Below are 23,570 nucleotides of genomic sequence, written 5' to 3' on the forward strand. Positions count from 1 at the left end.
TGGAAGGGCGGGAAGGTCAGCATCGTTACCTAGGTTAGTCTCTCCCCTCTTACTTTCCTCTTCTTCCATAAACTGAGCTTCCCATGTATTAGTTGCGTCTCGTTTCGTTTTTTAGATAATCTAAAATGTAATATTCTTAATTCAACTATATACCCTACCTATCTATACAATGTTTCTTCACCGTAGTTCTCGCGCAATTCGCCATCAATGGCGACTATGCCGGGGTCTAAATCGCACTCCCGAGTCCCAAGTCCGCGCTGCCCTAATAAGAGGCTTTCATGCGAGCAGGAATCTGCAGGTCGTGAAGCCCGTCCTCCTTGCTGATATCGGCGAAGGTGAGAATTCATTCATATCAGATCGTTATCTTCTTGTGCCTCCGTGCTGGTACTGGTGCTTACACCGCGTATAGGTATTGTGGAGTGCGAAATCATACAATGGTTTGTCGAACCCAATGCCCGAGTCGAGGAGTTCTCACCCCTGTGCGAGGTCCAGAGCGATAAAGCCTCGGTCGAGATCACAAGTCGCTTCTCGGGTGTTGTGAAGAAGCTATATTACGAGGCCGGCGAAATGGCGAAAGTAGGCAAACCGTTCGTGGATATTGATATACAAGGTGGCGCGAGTCAGGAAGCATTGGACGCTCTTACCACCCCTGAGTCTTCAAGAGAAGGAGCCTCGGAGCCGTTAAACAAGGAGTCATTAAGCAACCCTCCTCAGAGTCAAGATACTATAGATAAGGCAGTCGAGCCCAAGTCCCAGCCACCTCCGGTAAAGAAGGGGAAGTATGCATCTCTAGCAACTCCAGCGGTTCGACATCGGTTAAAAGAACTAAATATTGATATAATGGAAGTTGAGGGAACAGGGAAAGATGGTAGAGTCCTAAAAGAAGATATCTATAAATTTGTTGAAAAGAGAGATTCTCCTACGCAACCATCTCAACCAACGAGTTTATTTCCAGGCATACCGCCGGAGACGGAGAAACAAACTGAGACCGCTATACAACTGACGAATACGCAACAACAAATGTTTAAGACTATGACTCGGTCTTTAGCCATACCGCACTTCCTCTACGCGGACGAGATCGACTTCTCTCAGCTAGTTGAGTTACGCCGGCGGCTTAACAAGGTTGTATCGGAATCTTCAACTGACGGACAGTTATCAAAATTAACCTATTTACCTTTTATCGTAAAAGCAGTCTCCATAGCGTTACATCAGTATCCTATACTAAATGCTCGCGTCGACGTGGACCCCGAGACCTCTAAACCGAGGCTGGTTCACCGCAGTCAGCACAATATCGGCGTCGCTATGGATACCCCCTCAGGGCTTATAGTTCCCGTAATCAAGAATGCTGGAGCGAAGAGCATCCTCTCTATAGCTGCAGAGTTATCACGTCTGCAATCGCTAGCTGCGGCTGGCAAGCTTTCGCCGCAGGACTTGAGCGGAGGTACTATTACCGTTTCCAACATAGGCAACATCGGCGGTACATATGTCTCTCCGGTCATCGTGGAGAAGGAAGTGGCGATTCTGGGCGTGGGACGCATGCGAACTGTCCCAGCCTTCGATGATCAGGATAATGTCGTCAAGAAGCAGGTCTGCAACTTCAGCTGGTGCGCCGATCATCGTGTCGTGGACGGCGCAACGATGGCGCGAGCCGCTGAGGTCGTGCGAAAGATCGTAGAGGAACCAGATATTATGGTTCTGCATCTGCGATAGCATAAGCATGGAATTCCTTCTTGATGCCCAAACTCAAGACGGACACCGCGAGGGTGGAATAGACGGGACGCCACCCGCGTATCTATAGGGTGAACCAGTGTTAAGGCGCGGCGGGCTCTAGGATATGATATGATAGTTTTTTATTGTTGTAAGATGATATGTCATATACGATAGCCGGAGATCATAGTCGCAAGGCTAATCACTCCATACATAGCGTATAGCATACATACCTACGTATTCCCCCTAACCATAGATATAGCGTTTTCGGATTCGATCCCTCCTATTTTCGATAGCCTTATTGTTTCCCTCGCCCCCCCTTCCCCCAGTACTGGTTGATGTGCATTCATGCATGCATGGACGTAGTCATCACGCGTAGAGCCACCTACTACAGAACGAGAGTCATCGGATTTTACAACTCTTGGCGCTTAGGTATCGCGTATCACCGTGTAAGGTAGGAAGGAGATTTTATTCATCGCCATCGCCATCGCGTCCCACGCTCTCGCTATCGAGTTTGTCCGCGTGGATCCCTTTCCTTCGTCCGGACTAGAGCCCGTCGAATAGGAGGCCTGCTTTGCTTCTCAAAAGCTATCACGCGAGAGAAACCAGCCACGTACAACAGCCAGCCGTTGGATGCACGGGGCTGGAAGCGGAAAGCGATGATGATGATGATGATGCTGATGCTGATGTCCGGCAAGTGTCAACGTTTAAGCGGTTTTTTTCTTCTTTTTTTTTTCGAATCCCGAATGCTGAACGAAGCTTACAACCGCCCCTACGCATTATCGTAACGGGAACTACTCATTACGCGCGCCTACATTACATACATACATACATAGGTCGAAAGCGGGCGTGGTTAGGGCGGCGCAGGGTTTCCGACGATCCCCATCTTCTCTCCGCCTGTCATGTATGTCTTGTGTGAATTATCCTGCATATATACCTACTAACCTAGCTAACTAGCTAGCTAGCTAGCTACATACGTACATACATGAAGCTAACTAGTTGCCTTGCCTTGCCTTGCCTTGCCATGGCATGGACATTATATGAGGTAGGTTAGGTGGATATGTACCATATATGTATGTATGGTATGTATGTAGACCAGATAGATGCCCGCATGTCCGCCCGCCAGTTTGCATCTCTGGGCGGATCTTGGCTGTGTGTACATACATACATAAGGATCCATGATCCTACTGTCCCACTAGTGGAACCTGTTCCCCGAACGGGTGATTATTCATGGGTCGGGTCACTGGTTGCCCAGAACGGCGATGGCCTTGCCCAAGCAAGACAGCGGTGGCGTAACACCGCGACGCAGCATAGCGCAACGTATATAGGTATATATGTATGTATGTATGTATATATGTATGTATGTATGTATGTAGATGTGCGGGCATCTCTGGGTATAACCCCAGAAGGATGGCAATACGAGATGTGTCGACATAACTACAACCTCAAGGAGGGACTATCCTAGACTTAAAAATCTCATCGAGTCCCGACACCTTCCTCATAAGGTCGATCCCGCTCATCTATATCGGTAGGTAGATCTATTCACCCCAAAAGCACAGTTCAGGCGGGTCCTGCAGCCGCCCCCATATGTGACCCCCATATTACGATGTATGGCATACGTGACATGATGAATGAATATCTCATTGCTCTATAATCAAATTGTGTCATTTGTATGAATATCCCGGGACTCCTATACAACAGCTCACGCTGCTTGCATGATGCAGTTTACTCGAAAGGGGCATCCTCTCAGCCAAATACCTCTAATTGCGCCAAAGTGAAAGCATGAAACCAACTCCTAAACTTGCTTGAATGGATGACGCTAATCTCAACCACTCATCTGTCGTTTGTAATTGCAACCGTTTATTTCATCCCACTTTATATACCATCCATGCCGTATCGTGTTAGCTCGATGCAGTCTCGTCCATTTTCTGGAGCACCTTGTTCAAAGACTCCTCTAGAACAGCCTCCATAGGCCTGCTCACGTCGACGCTGATCACGTCCGTCTCTTCTGCCGTCGGTGGCTCCAGAATAGAGAACTGGCTGTGGACCATGTTTGCCCCCATGTAGTGCCCCTGTCTTAGCCCCACGCGCTCGAGGAGAACAGCTTCTGGCGCATGAAGGTAGATGAAGTGGAGAACGACGTCGTGCGAATAGTAAGGTGCCACCCTAATGACATCTCGATACTTACGCTTGAGAGCCGAGCAGGTAAGCACCACTCCTTCGGCGCCATCTGCTAGTTTATGCAGAGACTCCTCTCGCAAGGCAGTGAGCCAGTCCCATCGATCAGCATCCGTCAATGGTATGCCATTGGCCATTTTCTCAACGTTTGCCTTCGTGTGAAACTTAAGGACCACAACTTAGTCACTTCTAGAACTTGTAGAATTGTTGGAATTAGGTTTAAACTAAACTCACCTCGTCACCTTCGATGTAAGGTAAGTTAAGGGCCGTTGACAAGTGCTTGGCCACAGTGCTTTTTCCGCAACCGGCGGGGCCAGTGACTAACCAGATATGATGATGTCTGGGTCCTGGCTGGCCATTGGTTTTTGCGATAGTGTTATTCGATGTTACTGGTACCATGGTGGCATTGATAGGCTTCGGATTCGGTGCCATAGTATTTATCGAAGCAGCCATGCTAGCCGCAGAGTGATTTCCATTCACTGGGACGGGACTGTCGTAGGATAACATCGTTATATATAACTTGTTTTACTTTTTGCTTTTTGTCTTATGAAGTGGCAATAGTTGATATTGATAGTTTTCAGCGACGGAAAGCCACGATGCGTATTGGGCGTGGCGTAGTCGTAGTCACTTAATGTATGAGTCGAACCAGGGGTATATATATACGTAGGTAAGAACAGCAAACTTCGCGATGTAATTCAGGAGACAAGAAATATCAAGAATCAAGAATCAAAATACAGGAAGTCGGGGGTAATTAAAGCAGCGCAATATATTGTAGAACTAGGGCAGATAGCAGTGGACCCGATGACTGTCGGCGAAGCGTTGGCTTTATAAGTGGGTGTCAACACCTGGTATGTACATACACTCACAACAGACCTTGCTCCTACAACTGTAGAATGACGAAGTAGTGTAGTTACTTTAAAACCTGACTGTTTTGTGCCACATCTGGGCAGTGCCGACGACCGCTAAGAAGGGCAGAAAAATTCAGCGAAAGCCAGGTACCTGAGATCCCCATGACGGGGTCAGGGATCGATTTGGGCTAGACGCTAGAAGAAGCTCGAGAGAACATCAAAGAAGGCAATTCCTCATGATAATGAGCCAATCAGATAAACGGACTTCCGTCTCCTTGGGGCTCCAGACTTACTCGACGTCAGGGAGGGGAGGGGCGCGGGTAAAGGGCCAAGAGGGTACCTAAACGGTGTACTCTATATGTCTCTATATGTTCTAGCATGCCCCAGAAGTACATATTTCTCCATCTTAAAAATAATCAAATACATACACAACTCAAGTGGGGGAACGCATCGTCAACGCGAGAACCGATAAATAGGCCCGAGTTGGATGTCGCGAGTTGAAAACCAGACCCAACAAGCGAACGGCATCCACTAGACCGAGATATTCTGCCCGCCGGCGAGGATCTGCATCGAGTTTGTCTACGGGCATAACTCGCGAGCCTTTGAATGCTTTTTCCCTTTGTCAGGGATTAGAAAAGTGTGTGTTGCGGTTTCAAGGTTACCCAACCCACGGTGTAGGGAAAGACGAAAGCATGGCTTGACCGGAGCCAGCACAGAGGGTGTACATTAGGAGAAGGGGAAGTTAGTAATGAGACATAATGAACAACGAATGGAAATCAATAATTTCGATGTGAGTATTACAGCCGTTGACCAGTTAGGCTGTTTTTGGTACCGTGGTAGTAAAATAGCTGACGAGTTGTATTGCGCTGCGCATTGTTGAGGTGTTCAAGAACAGGCTGAACTTGGAAGGGAGGGCAAGAAAGCGTATGCAAAAGGTACTACGGTACATCTAGAACTTGGGGTCGTTTTTTTTTCTGCTGGGTTTGGGGAAGGAGTTGACGGCACACCGACACCTAGTAAAGAGCCACTACGTTAAGAGCCACTAAGAAATTTCCCCTTTTTTTAATTGTCCTTCCACCTTGTCGGCCTAAGTAATTTATTTTAGGAGATAGTCTTCATACTTTTTTCTTTTTCTTTTTTCCTTTTCCTTTTTTTCTTTTCTTTATCTTTTTTAGTCATGCATTCGCTATTTCTTTTTTTATGATCTGTGCATTTTATTGTTCCTCCTTTAATTTGCTATTGCTCCTCTCGTAATTTATTTTGGAATTCCGCCTTGTGTCCTGAGTCATGAGATTACTGATTCGATGGGTCTCGGTGCAAAAGCGTTCGAGGTGTGCTCCAGCTATCGAGTACGTACCCTATAAATGTAGCGTGGGGGGTAAGATACATATACCCACGTACTTAGACGTATGTACCTAGGTACATACCTGTACTATGTTTTGGTATTCCACTCTTTTACATTAGGCTGATGGAAATTTTATCGAACGAAGCATCGAAGCCTGAACTAACCGAAACCAAGTTCGCCCTAATGTGAGAATGGAAAAGTGTGGAGGAAAACGTGGTGAGGACAGGGAGAAGCAAATCTATGGGTCACGAGCTGATCACTTCCGGGTTCGATTGTACCTGAGTCCCGTTACTTCCTAGAGGTCGGCTACGATGGTACAATAATGGTATTTGATGCGAAACATCAAGCGCTTGAAGCGAATTTGACTATGATAAATGATGACGACATGCTTCATATATCACACGAATGTTACAGGAATGTCACAAGAACGGATATTACCTAGATCGGGTAGGTATTTTATGGAGTGCGATTCTTTCTCTTCGTTAAAATCTGCGACAAATTGGCCACGAAAACTTTCGCCCTATCAGACCCCAGGACGAGGACGACGTACATCTGGCAGGGCTAAAACTGTGCCATCACATTGGACCGGATCTTTAATTCGATGTTAGTGCATATATTTGATTTCTTACAGAAGATAATTTATTATCGGCCCAAGGCAAATCAAGAGCACCGGAGAAGATAAGAGGACGAGATCATAAACAAAACCTTCTCCCTCTCGCAATCTATTACCTCTTGACAAGCATTTCTGTTGAAAAGGTTCCTCTGCCTGTCATCCTACCAACTTGTACGTGATATGGATTTACTCCAAAAAGTGATAGGTTTCTTGGTGTAACAATAGCTGATCATCCACAGACTCGTCATGTTCCTTATTTAGTAAATAAGGGTCAGTCGTCTTCTATTATTATGTACCTACATATGTACCATGTAGCAAGGTAGTATTTTCGTGTCCATATTATACATTTTCTATACCGGCGCTACCTGGAAATTATCAAGCGTTCGTATCGCTACGCGCATGTCAAAATTCAGCTATCCTTCTCCTCTTCTCTTCGGGTGTCAGTTCCGGTAAATCCACTTTTGTGCACCCGCGGGAATTGTTCCAAATCGATTTCTAGTCAGAGACATTTATTGTTACAGCAAGGGAGCCGTCGGTGTTGGTGGGCCCGGGGCAAGACGGGGAGTAACGGCAAGGGCTTGCTCCTCACCGCTCAATGACACTCCTCTCGCCAATCATATAATAGTATTGCGGATGCGATCCAGCGCTTGGGTCGAATACCAAGGTGAAAATACTAGGTAGCGCTAAGGCTAGTTCTGCATGATTCTTCATGGCTTCTGCAACCTGCAAGTGACAGATCAGACCTCACAGGTCATCTCAATTTTCCAGCTTTTTCCCATTTCCACAATATAAGCATTCGTGGATTTCAATACTATGGCTTGTCGTCATCAACTCGTCCTTCCTCCTGACTGCAGTCCCCGCAAAGATACTTGTTGGCTATAACCGGGATAGGCCGAGATGCGAAGGGAGGATGCATGCAACTTCGATAAATCCAACCCTCGAGAAAAGAAATTCGGGCCAGCCGGTAAGTGAGGAAGAGGAGGATGAGGAGGAGGAGGAGGAGGAGGAGGAGGAGGAGGAGTTGCGATACCATAATGGTCTGGAGAATCACCATGCAGGTAAGAGGTCATGAGATACATTTAAACGATGGGGATTCGCACCAGTGCAACAGGATTTGCCTTGCCTGCATATATAGCGGCTGACATTTCTGTGGTCCGGACTAACGCTGTGTTACTATCGTTACTATAGGCAGGCTACATAGGTATTCGTGTCTCAAACGTCGAGACAGAGATGCCATTACATATACGCCTCATACATAGGTAGCTAGACGTGTCCAGTATCACTCGAAAACAAGGCATATACCAGATCAGCCAGTCCTTAACCTTATTCAAACGTGACTCTTTGTATGAGCTATTACGTGGTGCAAATTATCCAGTTGAAAAATTTCTAAAGCATCAAATAATACTAACGCTTCGGATATTCCGGGAGGTAGGTGTCTATAACCCTCACTAGTCGTGATATAAATATTTTGAAAAGTATATCTTTCCGTTTAACGCCTGACTTGAGAGAAACACTTAGCTCGCGGAAAAGCTAGGGATTATACTTGTAATATAAGGGAGTCTAGTTATATAGGGGCCTCCGAGTATTAAATTGCATTGATAGCTTTGCGTACCTAGGTACCTATATAAAGAACTTATCTCGTTAAGCTTTTTTACTTCTTTAAATATTTCAACAAAATGCTCTTCTCGTGGAAGACTTCCTTTTATATACATGTATCGAAGTAGAAATGCTCACTTGAGCTTGTGGCTACATTATGTAGATGTTGAGGGGTAGCAGCCTTATGAGAATTGTGGCGCGGTTTTGAAAGTGCGGGGTACATTGGGAAGTAAGAGATTTGGGGGCCAAGTTAGGTACCTAGTGTGGCGGTGGTGATTACCTCCAAACCCATATAGGAATTAGAAGTGAGAACGTACCTACCTAAACGAAGTCGAACTGTACATCTCCTCACCTTTAAATGACCTTATTCTCCTCCTTGACTCGAAGTACCCCTTCGATACCCCGAACGTCAAGGTTACTGGTCTCCAGATTCTTACCAAGGCCCTTGAATTTATTCGCATCAAAATCACAAATTAACCTCACTAACCATTTTATCGTTCGATCTTTCACTTCAAAGATGGATGCCCAAGAACTCCAACAATACCTTGCTGATGCACCTCCTAGTGTCGTGAGGCTTGAGATAGAAAAACATTTTGATGCTTTAACTGATCGCCAAAAAAGATATGCACATTTCGCTAGCAGGTACTTACTATTCTATAAATTTCTATGAGATATAAAGACTTTGTATATTGACAGCCTCCGTTTGATAGAGCCTCATTTCAAGGTACCAGGGTTGTGGCGAGACAAATCTCACCTGAGTCCGAACCAATAGTAAGCCAGCCAACGCTATAGTCACATTATTATATGCTCACCTATCTAGTACGATTTCATATTAGCCCTTCATAAGAGCAGTGGTGGCGACTGGAAAGCACTACAGACCAAAGCTGGTATAACAGATGGGGACTTAGATCACTTCTTACAATATGCTGCGCAGTTCTTGGGAAACAATGGCAATTACAAGAGTTTCGGTGACGCCAAATTCATCCCGAGATGCTCCGAATCCGTGTTCACTGCACTTGCGGCAACATCCCCTAATGCTCAGAAGTTTTATAATGCCACCTCTGGTGCTGTCTTCTCTGCTGATAAACCTTCCTTGCTACACCTCGGCTACCCCGAAGAAGGGCATTTGACCACTTACTATCCTGGATCGCCTGATATTACCAAAGTCGAAATCGACGCCATCTCAGCGTGGATGGAGAAGAAAGGACTACTCCCAGAGAACACCCGTCTTGTCAAAAATAAAGATGGTTCATTTGATATCCTGATAGCCTCTGCCACTCGCACTGTTCCTAGTGAAGGCGGCGATATTGGAAAGGAGACTACATTCAAAATCGAAGACGGTGCATTGGCCGGAAAGACGGTTAACCTGGTCTATGGCGATTACTCTGAAGAACTGGCCGCTGCCACGGCAAGTGCGAAGGGAGCGGCAGAAAATGCGGATAATGATGTTCAGAAGAAGATGTACAATGCCTATGCAAAGTCCTTCGAGGAGGGATCACTACTCGCCTTCAAGGATAGCCAGAGGTTCTGGATCCGAGACAAGGGCCCGATGGTTGAGTCCAACATCGGTTTTATCGAGACGTACCGTGACCCTGCCGGTATCCGAGCCGAGTGGGAAGGCTTTGCTGCTGTAGTCAACCTAGAACGCACCCGAGCTTTTGGGGCTCTTGTGGAAGCTGCCCCTGCTCTCATTCCAATTTTACCGTGGGATAAGCATTTTGAGAAAGACAATTTTTTGTCTCCGGATTTCACATCACTTGAAGTCTTAACATTTGCTGGTTCGGGAATTCCAATTGGAATCAACATCCCCAACTACGATGATATTAGACAAACTGAAGGCTTCAAGAACGTGTCTCTCGGCAATGTCATGAGCGCGAAGGCACCGAACGAGAAGATTCCGTTCATTGCAGAGAAAGATATTGATATTTTTCAACGCTATCGCGATGGATCCTTCGAGGTCCTAGTCGGTCTCCACGAACTCACAGGGCACGGTTGTGGTAAACTATTACAAGAAACCGCACCGGGAGAATTCAACTTCGATAAAGAAAACCCTCCTATCTCCCCCTTGACTGGCAAGCCTGTCACAACTTGGTACAAACCCGGCCAAACGTGGAGCTCCGTTTTCGGCAGCTTGTCCGGTTCATATGAGGAGTGCCGTGCAGAACTTGTCGCGATGTACCTTGGCTGCGAATTCCCCGTCTTGAAGATCTTCGGATTTGGGGACGGCTCAGTTGACATTAACGGTGAGGCGGGTGATGTGCTTTATGCTTCCTATCTCTCTATGGCCCGAGGCGGTCTCACATCACTTGAAATGTGGGATCCCAAGAGCAAAAAATGGGGACAAGCTCACTCGCAAGCCCGGTTTTCCATTCTCAAGTGCTTCCTGGAGGCCGGTGAAGATTTCTGCAAACTAGAATATAATGGAGATGACCTAACTGGATTGACGATCAACTTAGATCGCTCGAAGATCCTTACGGCAGGCCGCAAAGCGGTCGGCGACTATCTTCAGAAGTTGCACATTTACAAATCCACAGCTGATGTCGAGAATGGAACCAAGTTCTACACCGAGATGACAAATGTCGATCCTAAATTCTGGGGTAAGAAGGTTAGGAACGAAGTTCTGCGCAACAAGCAGCCTCGAAAGGTGTTCGTGCAAGCCAATACCTACCTGGACGAGGCTACGGGTAAAGTTACACTGAAGCACTATGACGCAACCCCTGAGGGAATGATACAGAGCTGGGCGGAACGAAACGTCTAACTTGAGAAGGAGTACGTAACTCGGATAAAGAGCATATTATGAGCATCTAGCATTCTAGGCGGGTAGCATCCGGGATCGCATGAAGAATTCATTTTTACAAAGGGAATAAAAATCATTGCACGAAATTAATAACCCGTGAATATGGATTGCTTTTGGCAAATATTAGTAACATATGTAGCACGTAACTTCGTCCACGCGATTCCAAGTTTTTTTTTTTTAGTTTTTTGCCTTGATAGTCGTTTATTGACTAGAACCTCGATTACAGACGCCAGAATCAATGTGACCGATGCCTCAACGTCCAGATGCAATTGGCAGAGCCAGCCCAGTTCCGCGATCCGCCGTCCGCAAAGTCATGTAAGTTAATTTTCTCTAAAAGCAACATTTCCTCCTAGAAACCCCTGGGCGAGCGCAAGTCTACCACTGCATCTCGTGGGGCTTGTCGCCCTTTCGGAGGCTGAAAGAACTGGCAAGGTAGCTGGCGAGCAGGTCCACCTTCTTGATGTTGGCGATCAGGGCCTTGTCAATGGTCTTCTGGTCCGCTGCTCGGCTGCTGCTAATCTCCTTCTTCTGTAGTGTCGCGTATTAGCATTCTATATCTTTTCTTACCAAGTCTCGTGTAAATGGTTCATACCTGTGGCTTCTCGCCCTGCTTGAAGAAGGCGTCCTCGTTGGCCTTGTCCTTTACCTTGTCCCGGGCGAAGTACTGGGCTTGTGCGACCTCATCGATCTTAGCCTGCTCTAAACCGGCGAGGTCGATCTTGTAGGAGGTGGCGATGACGTATCGCGAGTTGACTCGTCGTAGGGGGACACCGTTGATCTTGAAGGGGCCAGTAACGAGGAGAACGCCCTCCTCGAGGGTCTTCAGGAGAACGACTCGCTTGCCTCGGAAGCGGCCGGCCAGGAGGATGAGCACGGTACCGGGCTGTAGAGACTTTCGCGGTGCCCAGGGGCGGAGGGCCTTGCGGGTCTGTTGACGCGGAATTGTTAGCAAGGTGACCTCGAAATTATTGGTAAGTAATGCAGTAGTTCGCCCAGGAATTTAGTTGTGTCTATATCTCTGCACAATTCCGTAATTGAAATTCAATATAGGATTGTAGCAGTCTTGAGATTTAAGACGAATTCTCCAAGACCACAACAATTTCTTCCACGAATACCAAAATTCACCAGATCGTGTTGCAAATGCCACATATCCATCAAGCTCGGGGGGAGGTTTTTTTTTTGAATTGCTGTTGGTTAACTTACAGTCTTGGGCTTAGAATCATCGTCGGCGGGATACCACTTCTGGGCCTTCTGGGAAGGGTGAGGGACCTCCCGGGTCGACTTCCCGAACGTCTTTTGTGTGCTCGGCTGCGACATCGTGAAGGTTGTCGGGGGAGGGTGTTGTGGTGGGTTGAAGGGAAATTGTCAAGGTTCCTCGTTGTGGTTGATGATGCGAGGTCAGAAATTCCACTTTGCGCAAAAAGATCAATTCAGTTGTGGGCTTAGGCGAAGCCCTGGTGCCACCGTTCGAAATCTAATCTATGCGGCTGAGTGGGGCTAATGTGGCTAGTAATACTGTGGATTTTATAGCTGCCGAGGATTAAGCCACAGAATTGGAGTTCAACTTGGGTCTGTCTTATGTAATCTCAAAATTTATTTAAGAGCCTTAAGAAAGCGCTTCTAGTGGGTCTTACAGTGTATTTACGATATATTTACGGTATATCTGTCGACGTAGCTCTTAGGTAAGCCAAGTCGAAGTGTGAGCTCTTGCATCTGCTTGACGAAGCTCCTGCAGCCTTACAGCCAGCAATCTCAACAAGCGTCACGTAATTCCATTGACGACCATTTCTCCATTTCTTCATTTCTCTATTTTATTTCAACTCAGGCATACAATCATACAACCCTTTCTGGCAGGAAGAATTCGTCCAAAATGTCTATAACGCCTATCATAACGTTCAAGGCCGGCTTTTGCGATGTAGATGTATGTGTACACCTAAGTCTTGAGTTTAGCTTATTGGCCGTCTACATTCAAACAACTAACCGGAATACTAGTCTTCAAGAAGACCCTTCAAAGTCAAACCCTCAGAACAGTCTGGTTATATTTACCTCTATTCCGAAGATGGTATGTATTGCCTAGCATTCCATGCCAAGTATTACTCATAATTACTTACGCTTCTTAGATCTACTTCACTTTTGCTGGCGAGAGCGGAGTGCCCCTATCGACGAACCCGAGCTAGACCTCGTCATGGTGCCTACGGATGGCCATTTCGTACCTTACGATCCGAAAACTCAACCTAGCAGTGCCGTCAAGCCCGACGGCCGCGTCTTCATCCTCAAGTTCCTTTCCTCTTCCCAGCGCTACCTTTTCTACCTACAATCAAAACCCCAAGGTCGGACAGGCAACCCAAACTGGTTCAGCCCTCGCGATCTCAAGATTGGCGAGATCGTCGACAAGCTCCTCCAGGGCGAAGAGGTCGACGTGGCGCGCGAACTAGCCTCGATCAATAACAGTGACAACGACGACCGACGTGGCAACGATAATGACGAGACCATGGAGGACGTCGAAAGTCACGGCGGTGCTAGCGATCCCCAAGGAGGTAGCGGCGGTGCTGGCGCAGGCGCGACTGGCGGCGACATAAGGGATGAGGGCGAGGGTGCGCGAGAAGGCGGTGCCGATGGTGGTAGAGCGTAGGTGACTCCTGATTCTTCGTTTGCGGCGTTTGAAAAAGGATCTTCTGGGGCGAGAACATTGCATGCACCTGACAAAAAGAAAACACTAGCCAATATACCCAGAGGTTTTGGCCTGCTGGGCTTCCATGTAATACTAGAGATAAGCCCACAAATGGGAAATAATATATCTCTTTGTTATTCACTTGCTGCCCATCTTTATGCTAAAGCTCTGCGCTGACGTTTCGTTAGTGCTGCCTCGGGGACCTCGGATGCTGCTATGGCAGTGAGAAACTTCCTAGACTCGTTGAAGGGAGGAAACCAGGGAGGAAACCAAGGAGAAGGGAAACTTTATCCGCTCCTTTCGGATCTTTTAACACCTCCTGTCACCGTTCCTATGGCCCGACAAGCTACGGCAGAGCAAGTGGATAATCTACTTAGCTTCTTACCACCTTCGATCCTAGTCCTATCTCAACAAGCAGACGAGGGAGACACTGCGACAGAACCAACCGCGGCGGCGATACAAGCAGCCAAAGAAGCCATGAGCCTTGGCCAGAAGAAGGCATTACTAGAAAAGGTTCTACGAAGTCCGCAGTTCCATCAAAGTTTAGCTAGTCTGACGATGGCGATCCGAGACGGCGGCTTACCTAGCATCGCCGATGCGCTCTCCGTCCCGGTTGAGAACGGCGGGTATCTCAAAGGAAGCCAGATGCCTTTAGGCGGCGGGGAGGCGGTGGAGGCGTTTGTGGAGGGCGTTAAGAAGAGCGTGCAGAAGAAGTAAATAGACTCACCTGACTGCTGGGGTTTATAAATAATGGTAGGCACTTATACATCACAGGTGTATAGATAATCTATTATTCAACGGTCCTTTGACTTTTTATCTTGTGATTGGATGTAGGAGATAATATTTTTAATTTAGTAGAGATAGGGTCAAGGTAAACCCCTAGTATTCTAATATCCTCACTTATGTAGGTAACTTTGGTATTTTGTTGCTTTATCGACTGGATCTATCATAGAATAGCACGGAATCAGAATGGGGAAGCATATATTTCTGCAAGTGCTCATATTAAATAAGTATTTCAGCTCAGGGAGCGTAAAGAATAGAATCACCTCCCCTATTATGCGTATATCTTTCTCTCTCTTCTCTCTTCCTCCCCTTTTTCCTCCCTCCCTAGAATTGTTCCTAACTAACCGCCCAAGCAGCTAATCAATTATACCAGCCAAACTTCCTCCTCCACGCCTCCTCCTCGCCCGAAAACAACCTAGCCTGCCTGGCCTGATCGAGAATCTCCTCCTCGCTTAAACTCCTGGCCGGGGCCGCCGTGGCTACCGTCGGCGTCTCGCACCCGCGCAGGCCGATGAAGCGGCCGATGCGGCGCCGCTTCTCCTCCAGCGGCATGTCCGGGGCCCAGACGATGGGGCACGGGTAGTGGAAGGTCCACTGGCAGGGCGTCCGCTGGTGGTAGAAGTGTGCTAGCTCCTCGAGCTCCGCGTCCGTCAGCAGCCAGAAGTTGAGCAGTGTCGACGGGAACGACTGGTGGATCTCGCCCGTCGTCAGCTGGACGAGCGGGGCTAGCGGAAGCGCCATCTGCCGCAGTTTTTCTCGGAAGGCGGCGTTTTGGGCGGCGCGGCGGTGCCCGAGGGCGGGGGGAGCCTGGTTTTGTGTCTGGTTCTCCATTGGGGGGGATGTGAGAGGTGAGTGGTTGGCGTTGTAGCTAATAGGGTGGGTGAGAAGACGGCTTGAGGTAATGAAAAGTGGTGGTTCAGGCAGTCTGATGGTGATCTTGTAATTGTAATTGCTTTATAACCTGACGACCTGATTTTCTTCTAGAAGACAAGTTCAAATTCTTGTATATTGTAGTTTTGTAATGACTATGATCTCTGCGATGTCAACGAGATGAGTGAGGTTGTTAAATGAGTGAATAATGCTAACAAGAGCAAAGATAAAAATGATAAATAATAATAATAAATAATAATAAATAAATAATATCAATAAAATGAGAAGGCTCGTATAAGATCTGCTCTTCTTTTGCTTCTTTCTTAATTTTCAGTTATTCTAATCGGCCTTCGACGATTGTGTCTAGCCGCCAGCAGCTATGGGCGAAAGATAAGTTTTTTATATGACGGGACGTTAGGAGAGAAACGAGCACTTGGGAATTTTGGTCAACTACGCAGCTGCTGGGATGAAGACGTAGGAGTCTCCTCATAGGTTCGAGGGCGGCTGTCGTTTCTTCTTGTATGTACGAAGATGGCTACTTGGTTCTTTGTCAAGTGCTCGACGCTTCTGAGTGTCGCACTTCGAACGATTGCTTCTTTGTTTGTTAGTGCCGCCATGTGTCTAAACGGAGCTTTGTCTAACCACGTTCGAAGTCTTTCATACCCGAACAGCATCTAAAAGCATATTAAAGATGTAAATAGTTCCTCTATGGACGGATTTAAAACTAATCTGTTGATTTCTTCTACCTAGAACCGCCATTGTGTCAGCTGACCACCCCTAAGTGTAACCAAAACAAAATCCGCTACTATTTTTTGATTATTCTTAGATGGTCTAATTTTATGTGCCCTTCTTCCCTCTAGAATCCCTTCCAAGCAAGCTTGGCTATGTGATCCGCCTTCTTCCTGCTTTGCTTAACAAGACCCATAGCTTTCATCTCGGCCAACCCGCGATAGAACAAAACAAGTGCAGGCTGCTCATCGAGTCCATCTTCATTTTCTTCACCGACGACTCCGTAATAAGCAGACCAAAGATCGGCGACGTTGACAAGAGAGCCAGTCTCAAGATAGAGTTGATATAATATGGCAGCTGTAGGGAGCGACGGCATAATGCTGTCCCCCTTTGTCTCGCAACAAGAACAATTGAGATAGTCGTGGGGCCGTGACAATGCCCGCTCAACAACCCCTCTTGGTCGCGGGATAAATACATCTCTGTAAGGGGATTTTGAATCAAAGAACCAGAGCTCATTGAACAGCAGATCCTTTGCGCCATCGCTGTTGAGTTTCTCTTTTAGATGCTCAATAAGTCCATCCATAAGACTAGTATAGGCCTTATCTTCGTCTGTGAGAGTTGCTGCATCTTCGCTGAGCTGGACTTTTTGAGCAATAACAGTCGTCCTCAAAACCTTAGTCTGCCCGCTGTATTTACTTCGGAGAACATTCCCTTGTTCTTCGGCATTCGCCTGCAAGTCTTTGACACTGGACAATAAGCTGGTAAAATATGAGACCGACCCCTCAGCTTCGCTAGTCCAAGGATCTAAGCCTAGGTTGATGTCTCCATTTTCAATATCGGATAATATCTGACTTAGAAATGTGATGCTGTCTGCAGGTTGCATCCGCTTTATTGATTCTGAAAACTGGGCGATTTGTTCCGAGTCGATTCCGCGAGCAACTGCATCTAGATAAAGCGTAGTGAAATCATGAGGTAGAACATTACTAGCGGTTAATATCTTTAGTTTGCGTAGAAGATTTAATGACCACTGGTGGAAGTCTCGTAGGGAATCTTTTAGAAGTGCTTGAAGGTGCTGATCGTCATCGAGAAGTAATCTCGCCTGCTTTATTTCACCCTTCTTAATAACTGTCTCTACGTGTCGACGAAATGATGGTAAATATCGCATTGCTTCTATATGTGCATCCTGAAATATATCGGCATCTATGTCATCAGATAAGAAGACTGTCAAAGGATTTGCGTAAAAGTGACACATGTAAACGTACTGAAAGTATTAGTATTCTATACTTCCTTGGCATGTATGCGACTTACTTTCAATGAGTTAGCAAACACCGGAATACTCGACACTTGATCCCGTTGGCGCTCTAGAAGATCGTAGACGAGGGAAGAACCTAATCGTAGTGAAACGTCCGAATGTGCGATAGCAGCTTTGAATATCCTCTCAATAATCGATGTTGATTGCTCGACGTCGAATTGATCCCCGTAGAGACACTGGCAAGTAGACTTTAGGAGCCGTGCTTGGAATAGCTCTACCGAGGTAGCAACTCCGAAGAGTAGAGAGAATGGGATTCGGTCAAGCCATGAGCTGAAAGCTAAGTTAGTCGTTGGGCGTAAAAAATTATAAGTGCACTAACCTGAAGAGTGAGATTAGATCAGACAGTAGACTGCTTTCAAAGGCCTCGCTGTCTTGAAACGCGATGATGATATGGCGACGGGGGTTGGTTTTGAGATGAGCATGGAGAGCCTCGAGATCATAATTTAGATATTTACGTCCCTAGATTGTGAGTTAGAAATGAGATAGATATACTTGGAGTAAATTTGAAAATTCGGCTTACATCTTTACCCGTAGATAATTCTAGGTCGTTTTCATCATCCGTCTCTCTTGCCGTTACATTATGTATAATCTTTTTCAAGGCTGCCTTTAGATTAGACGCATCACCAGATCTTAGCCGCACTACTTTTGCGTCTACTTTGGCCTGTAGAGATTCTGAAAGTTGCTCAAATAGGAGATCCTGAGAAGCTAAATTTGGGCCGGTAATAATGAAGGCAGAAGGGATCTTGCCCGTGGATGCATGGTTAGGAACTGTCTGTAGAAATGAGGTAACTTGATCTAATGTAGATTGGTTGGTCATTCGTAGTATACGCTATGTCAAATTGTGAGTTCTCATTATTTAGTGTCGTATACGATAGATAACTAACTTGTATCCTCTCATCAATTTGAGACCAAGACGTCTCAAATAATTGTTGACGAAGACGAACACAGCGCTCATTCTCAGAGCCACCAAAAAGGGGCTGGAAAGTTAGTGAAGCATCTGGTCCCTGCGCTTCTGCCTTGTTCTGCCGATTTGAGACTTTTCTCCTTTTCGCAGGTCGACTTGCACCATCGGCTCCGTCTAAGGGGTCAAAGACGTAGGCAGCCTAAGTTTTATTAGCGTTAAGTTTGAGTATATTGATATAAGTATTATTACCTGGTGCTGTTTCTCTTCATAGATTTCTCGTAGTGATTCGTCAATGGCCATGGTTAGATATGAATCTTGATTATGAGTCTTGAGGTTCGGTACGCGTCTTGAGATTGTAAGTGGACGTGATCGTGTAGCGCTGATGGACAGGGTCTTATTTTAGCGTTGCCTAATCCCTACCACTCTTAAATCATCCCCTGTACTTCGTACCAGCTGTAACAATTCTAGGCGGGGCTAACGGGACTAGCGATGCACTAGACCGACCGGCAGCGGTGATATCACCTTATCAACCTTAAATTTTTGTAAAAAAAAAGATTCCTATCTTTAGCAGCGTCTTGCCGCTCACTTATATCGTCAAGTACGACATAACATACAACACTATTTCTTTGTCATGCCTCCGAGAACTGCCATCGTCGAAAACTTTATCTGTAGGTCATGCTTGTCGACTTTACGGAAGCGAACGCCCGCGGCGCAATGGACTTTACGGTACTCTTCACAAGCTGCGCAACCCCTCTCCTCGACACCCTCGTCCCGCCTATCACACGAACAAGAACTCGAACGCCAGAAGACCCTAGAAGCTCTAGGTCTTGTAAAAGAAGATAAGAATTCACGAGTGTCTGTCAATTACTTCGAACAAGGGAAGAGTGGAAGTTTGCGCCGTCTACGAGATGAAGACGAATTCGGCCAGTCGCTGATGGACCCAGACGGTCAGACTGAGGACCGCTTAAAAGATTTGGAGCAAGAGCTGGAACAAGCAACCCAATTTACCAAAATAGTCGAGGAAATTTGGGGGAAGCAAGGGGCCGAGAAGTTACGAAAACGAGTTGCGACTCAAGATGACTCTTTACCTAAGCCTTCATTGCTATTGCCTGAGGAGAACTGGCCCACGCCGCAAGACCATACGCATATCGTCCAGCTGAACAATATGATAAAGACTATTGGTAGGAAAGTTCATGGTGGCACTCTTAGTCTTAAGCGAATCAACTCGTTATGGAAGTATTATTCTGCAGCGCGCATCGCTTTATCTAAGAGGTGGGAATTAGTCCACGAGGACATATGGGATCTACTCTGGCAGATTCTTGCTGCAAACCATGCGAATAATCCCAACCGCATGTCACATATCCATGTTCTCGTTAAGGATATGCAGAAGGCTGGTGTGAGCCTGCGTGACGACCAACAACTCCTTGGGATCGAGGCATCTTTTATAAGCGGCTTCAGGGAAGATGCGATCACAGCTCATAAAAAGCTAGTCACTACACTCGGAGCCAATCCAGAGACTTTTGCGGAATTTTGGCAGCTTGGGTTACGAATGTATTGCCTAATGGGCGACGTAGCTCGTGCCGAGCGAGTTGCTACCACGCTACTCGAGTCACCCCACGACAAAGATCCTCGATATCTACTACCATTTATTCGAATGTGTGCTGGAAATCCTGCCATAGTAGAAAAGGGGTTCGAAATATATCAACGACTAAGGTCTACACTAGGTGACTCGATTACCATCGACGACTACGATCAGATAATTTCGTACTTCCTTGCTTCAAACGAAACAGAATTCGCATTTTATATATTTGTCGAAATGATGACTTCTAACACCATCGACCTACGTGGCGTTCACAGAGTGCCTCCTAGTATCGCCAATCCCTTTTTTTACGGCAAATGGCTAAAGCGATTAATAGGGGCAGGCGATCTGCAGGGTGCCTATAATGTTTTACTGCATATGAAGTCTAAGGGTGTCATGCCTCATGCGATTGTAGTGAATGGCCTAATTGGTGCGTGGTTAAGGTCGAGTACCGCTGATAACATTCAAAAAGCCGAGGACGTTGCCTGGGCTATGATTAATACCCGAATGCAGTTTTTAAGCATTAGGAAAGACATGCAAAACCTCGCTACGTATGTCCGGTTGAGACAGTACGGAGAGGGCTGGCCCAGAGCTAACCTGGAAACTTTCTCGCTGCTAGCAGAAAACTACAAAGATCGTGGCCTCCATGCCAAGATGGAAGACCTCTGGGGAGCTTTTAGGAATGCAGAAATTGCACCCGACTCATTCATATTAAACCAGTTACTCTTCTCCTATCTACAAGATGGGCAAGGGAAACATGTCGCGTCCCTCTCTCGCGATTTGACCGAACATTATCAAATTAAGCCGGACTCATGGACTTTTATGGTCCTTTGGCAGGCATTACCGGCCAACCGCCTCGTCCAGTTACCACCAGGACAAATCCCTGAAGAAATATCAAGAACGAGGTCTCTCTTTGCCGAACTGGTTAAGTCAGCCCGCATCTTTGCTACAAGTGGTATCGATGTCAAGTTAGCTAGATACATTCTGCACTCATTTCGTAAACTCGATGACAAGATTGGCCTTCTTCTAGCGTATCGAGCGTTGAGGCAGATATTCAAATTCACGCCCCCGGACATCATAATCCTAGAGCTGCAGGTAGGATCTATGGATATCGAAAGGACCGGAAAGGGCAAAGGTGGCCTCCGATTGATGCATGCCGGGAAACAGGTCGAGACCTATTTGAAACGAAGACATCAGGAGCTCATCGCGTCTGGAGAGCTTCGCGCAGGTATCAACCTACCGGACGATGTGAAAAAAGAAGAATTAGGCAATTTCCTCGATCAATTCCTACAGAACCAAATTGCGGTACTAGAGGATCCGAATACTGAGGAGTACATCACACAGGCAGCCATAGAGATGGGGTTGCAAAACGAGACACCAAGCCCTGAAGCGTTGCCGGATATATGACCCTATGCATCTGATATAACAGATATTCACAAGTTCTGTATATAATACTCAATGATAGTGTACATTAGCTATCCACCCACTACATATTCATGATAAATGTATGGTTACCTAGTAGCATCACTGATATGTATACCCCTATTTACTCTGCTATGTCTTCATATAAGTGTTTTCGTAGACATTCATTGGGAATTCACAATCGAGAACTTGGTATTATATGGCTCAAGCATTTTTTTATTAAGGGATAGCTTCGTATCTTACTCTATTCTCAGAAGTAATTTAATATGTAATATGAGGTATGTATGAGTGAAATAATTCCTCTCGAGATGTTGGGTGAGATACCTACATGTAGGTAGGTATTCTGTATAGTAGACATGTATAGATTAGGTACATCCTATGAGTAGATAAGAGATAAGGTTAGGTGAGTTGAAATGTTAACCCCGAAGCTGTCAGAAAAAGCCCTAGCGAGGGGCATTTTCAGAGTGGGTCCTGCACACATTCGGATGTCGAAAAAAACAATTAGCCGAAATTCCACCCAAGGGTCAACTTACCGTGACTTTTTTCTACTTTTCAGAATACCCTCATCAATCTCTATTAACCAAAAACATCGGCTTTAAAAATCCTAACTTCACAAAAAAGAAGACATGGGAGCCAGCAGACAGAAGAAGGCGGAATACGTACGTCGCAATTATTTGCTTACCTCAATGGTTTAAAAGAAAAGTTATAAGAAGTAATTATTAACAATCGGTTGCGTACAGTTCCCCAAGCTCAAGGGCTTGCTCGAGGAGTACCGCTCTGTTTTCCTCGTCACCGTCGACAATGTCAGCTCGCAGCAGATGCACGAGATCCGACAGTCTCTCCGTGGAGAGGCTGTCGTCCTGATGGGAAAGAACACTATGGTGAGTAGAAAAACTGCAAATCATTCCTATATCTGGCCAACTTTTCGACTAATTGCGATATTCAGGTTCGTCGTGCCCTCAGGACCTTCATCGCCGACACCCCCGAGTACGAGCGTCTCCTTCCCCACGTCAGGGGCAACATCGGTTTTGTCTTCACCAACGGTGACCTCAAGACTATCCGTGACAAGATTTTGTCCAACAAGGTCGCTGCCCCCGCTCGTGCTGGTGCCGTTGCGCCGGCTGACGTCTGGGTCCCCGCTGGCAACACTGGTATGGAACCCGGCAAAACCTCTTTCTTCCAGGCTCTCGGTGTCCCTACCAAGATTGCCCGTGGTACCATCGAAATTACCACCGACTTGAAGCTCGTTGAGTCTGGTAGCAAGGTCGGTCCTTCCGAGGCCACCCTACTCAACATGCTCAACATCTCCCCCTTCACTTATGGTCTGGGCATCTCGCAGGTTTACGACCAGGGCAACACTTTCCCTCCCAGCGTTCTCGACATCAGCGAGGACCAGCTTCTCAAGACTTTCACCAGCGCGATCACTACCATCGCTGCTTTGTCGCTTGCCTTGAACTTCCCTACTCTGCCCTCCATCATCCACTCTCTCGTCAACAGCTACAAGAAGGTCCTCGCCGTCGCCGTCGAGACCGACTACAGCTGGCCCGAGATCGAGCAGCTCAAGGACCGCATCGCCAACCCCGATGCTTACGCCTCCGCCGCCCCGGCTGCTGCTGCCGAGACTTCGGGAACTGCCGCCGCCGCCGAGGAGGAGAAGAAGGACGAGTCCGAGGAGGAATCTGGTGACGAGGGTTTCGGTGGTCTCTTGTACGTCTCTTCTAACTCACAGACTCCTAACTTTACGATCTTGCTAACATATCTTTTCACAGTGACTAAATTTCATGACATGATCGCGGTGTTAACGGATTGGCATCAAACTGGGCTTCGGTTGGGTTTGCAAGATCTAGGCGTGCGAAAATCGACGGTAAATAGGTCTATAACGGTCAATTGAGACACGTTGCAGAAGAGTCAGATGTGTCTGCCTACTTGTGATATGATGGTTGCATTGCCGCGTGTAGAGCTTTGCTTTCTTTTAAATCGTAAGTTTGAATCCTATTTTCAATTCCAATCTTTCTGCTTTTCTATGATTATATAAATGATATCAAGAGCTTTTTAACCCTGAATCTTTCTTGATGACAAATATCAACACCTTATGAGACACTTTCTCCCAAAACCGTTTTATTCGTACATATTGTACAAAGAGTTGAGCGCTAACCCGCTTCCAGAAATGCAGACTACCCTTCCTGAATCGTAAAATTACATGGCCTCCTTGCCGT

General features: G+C 46.6%; 9 protein-coding genes across 9 annotated transcripts; 5 read left to right on the forward strand and 4 right to left on the reverse strand.

The window, feature by feature from the left end:
* Window positions 1-169: 169 nt before the first annotated feature.
* On the forward strand, window positions 170-1,710 carry GL218_06770 (Lipoamide acyltransferase component of branched-chain alpha-keto acid dehydrogenase complex, mitochondrial; the record flags this gene model as incomplete). Its single annotated transcript, XM_033583497.1, has 2 exons — window positions 170-335; window positions 410-1,710. The coding sequence occupies 2 exons, from the start codon at window positions 170-172 to the stop codon at window positions 1,708-1,710; spliced, it is 1,467 nt and encodes a 488-aa protein (XP_033433431.1).
* A 1,898-nt stretch (window positions 1,711-3,608) lies between these two features.
* GL218_06771 (putative gluconokinase) lies at window positions 3,609-4,392 on the reverse strand (the record flags this gene model as incomplete). The annotated part of the gene is made up of 2 exons (XM_033583498.1): window positions 3,609-4,049; window positions 4,120-4,392. The coding sequence occupies 2 exons, from the start codon at window positions 4,390-4,392 to the stop codon at window positions 3,609-3,611; spliced, it is 714 nt and encodes a 237-aa protein (XP_033433432.1).
* Window positions 4,393-8,804: 4,412 nt separating this feature from the next.
* Window positions 8,805-11,045, forward strand: GL218_06772 (putative dipeptidyl peptidase 3; the record flags this gene model as incomplete). Its single annotated transcript, XM_033583499.1, has 3 exons — window positions 8,805-8,929; window positions 8,998-9,058; window positions 9,108-11,045. 3 exons carry the CDS (start codon window positions 8,805-8,807, stop codon window positions 11,043-11,045), a joined length of 2,124 nt encoding a protein of 707 aa, XP_033433433.1.
* A 414-nt stretch (window positions 11,046-11,459) lies between these two features.
* Window positions 11,460-12,401, reverse strand: GL218_06773 (60S ribosomal protein L6-B; the record flags this gene model as incomplete). The annotated part of the gene is made up of 3 exons (XM_033583500.1): window positions 11,460-11,612; window positions 11,677-12,012; window positions 12,288-12,401. The coding sequence occupies 3 exons, from the start codon at window positions 12,399-12,401 to the stop codon at window positions 11,460-11,462; spliced, it is 603 nt and encodes a 200-aa protein (XP_033433434.1).
* Window positions 12,402-12,954: 553 nt separating this feature from the next.
* Window positions 12,955-14,472, forward strand: GL218_06774 (putative proteasomal ubiquitin receptor ADRM1 like protein; the record flags this gene model as incomplete). The annotated part of the gene is made up of 4 exons (XM_033583501.1): window positions 12,955-13,005; window positions 13,077-13,146; window positions 13,205-13,712; window positions 13,944-14,472. 4 exons carry the CDS (start codon window positions 12,955-12,957, stop codon window positions 14,470-14,472), a joined length of 1,158 nt encoding a protein of 385 aa, XP_033433435.1.
* Window positions 14,473-14,898: 426 nt separating this feature from the next.
* GL218_06775 (uncharacterized protein) lies at window positions 14,899-15,369 on the reverse strand (the record flags this gene model as incomplete). The annotated part of the gene is made up of 1 exon (XM_033583502.1): window positions 14,899-15,369. The coding sequence occupies one exon, from the start codon at window positions 15,367-15,369 to the stop codon at window positions 14,899-14,901; it is 471 nt and encodes a 156-aa protein (XP_033433436.1).
* An 895-nt stretch (window positions 15,370-16,264) lies between these two features.
* On the reverse strand, window positions 16,265-18,653 carry GL218_06776 (Origin recognition complex subunit 3; the record flags this gene model as incomplete). Its single annotated transcript, XM_033583503.1, has 6 exons — window positions 16,265-17,398; window positions 17,446-17,719; window positions 17,769-17,908; window positions 17,970-18,278; window positions 18,334-18,552; window positions 18,603-18,653. 6 exons carry the CDS (start codon window positions 18,651-18,653, stop codon window positions 16,265-16,267), a joined length of 2,127 nt encoding a protein of 708 aa, XP_033433437.1.
* A 331-nt stretch (window positions 18,654-18,984) lies between these two features.
* Window positions 18,985-21,339, forward strand: GL218_06777 (uncharacterized protein; the record flags this gene model as incomplete). Its single annotated transcript, XM_033583504.1, has 1 exon — window positions 18,985-21,339. One exon carries the CDS (start codon window positions 18,985-18,987, stop codon window positions 21,337-21,339), a length of 2,355 nt encoding a protein of 784 aa, XP_033433438.1.
* Window positions 21,340-21,980: 641 nt separating this feature from the next.
* GL218_06778 (60S acidic ribosomal protein P0) lies at window positions 21,981-23,130 on the forward strand (the record flags this gene model as incomplete). The annotated part of the gene is made up of 4 exons (XM_033583505.1): window positions 21,981-22,013; window positions 22,095-22,235; window positions 22,301-23,061; window positions 23,124-23,130. The coding sequence occupies 4 exons, from the start codon at window positions 21,981-21,983 to the stop codon at window positions 23,128-23,130; spliced, it is 942 nt and encodes a 313-aa protein (XP_033433429.1).
* Window positions 23,131-23,570: the final 440 nt, after the last annotated feature.

This window comes from Daldinia childiae, assembly GCF_008694065.1.
Source record: "Daldinia childiae strain JS-1345 chromosome Unknown Scaffold7, whole genome shotgun sequence".
NCBI classification, from domain to species: domain Eukaryota; kingdom Fungi; phylum Ascomycota; class Sordariomycetes; order Xylariales; family Hypoxylaceae; genus Daldinia; species Daldinia childiae.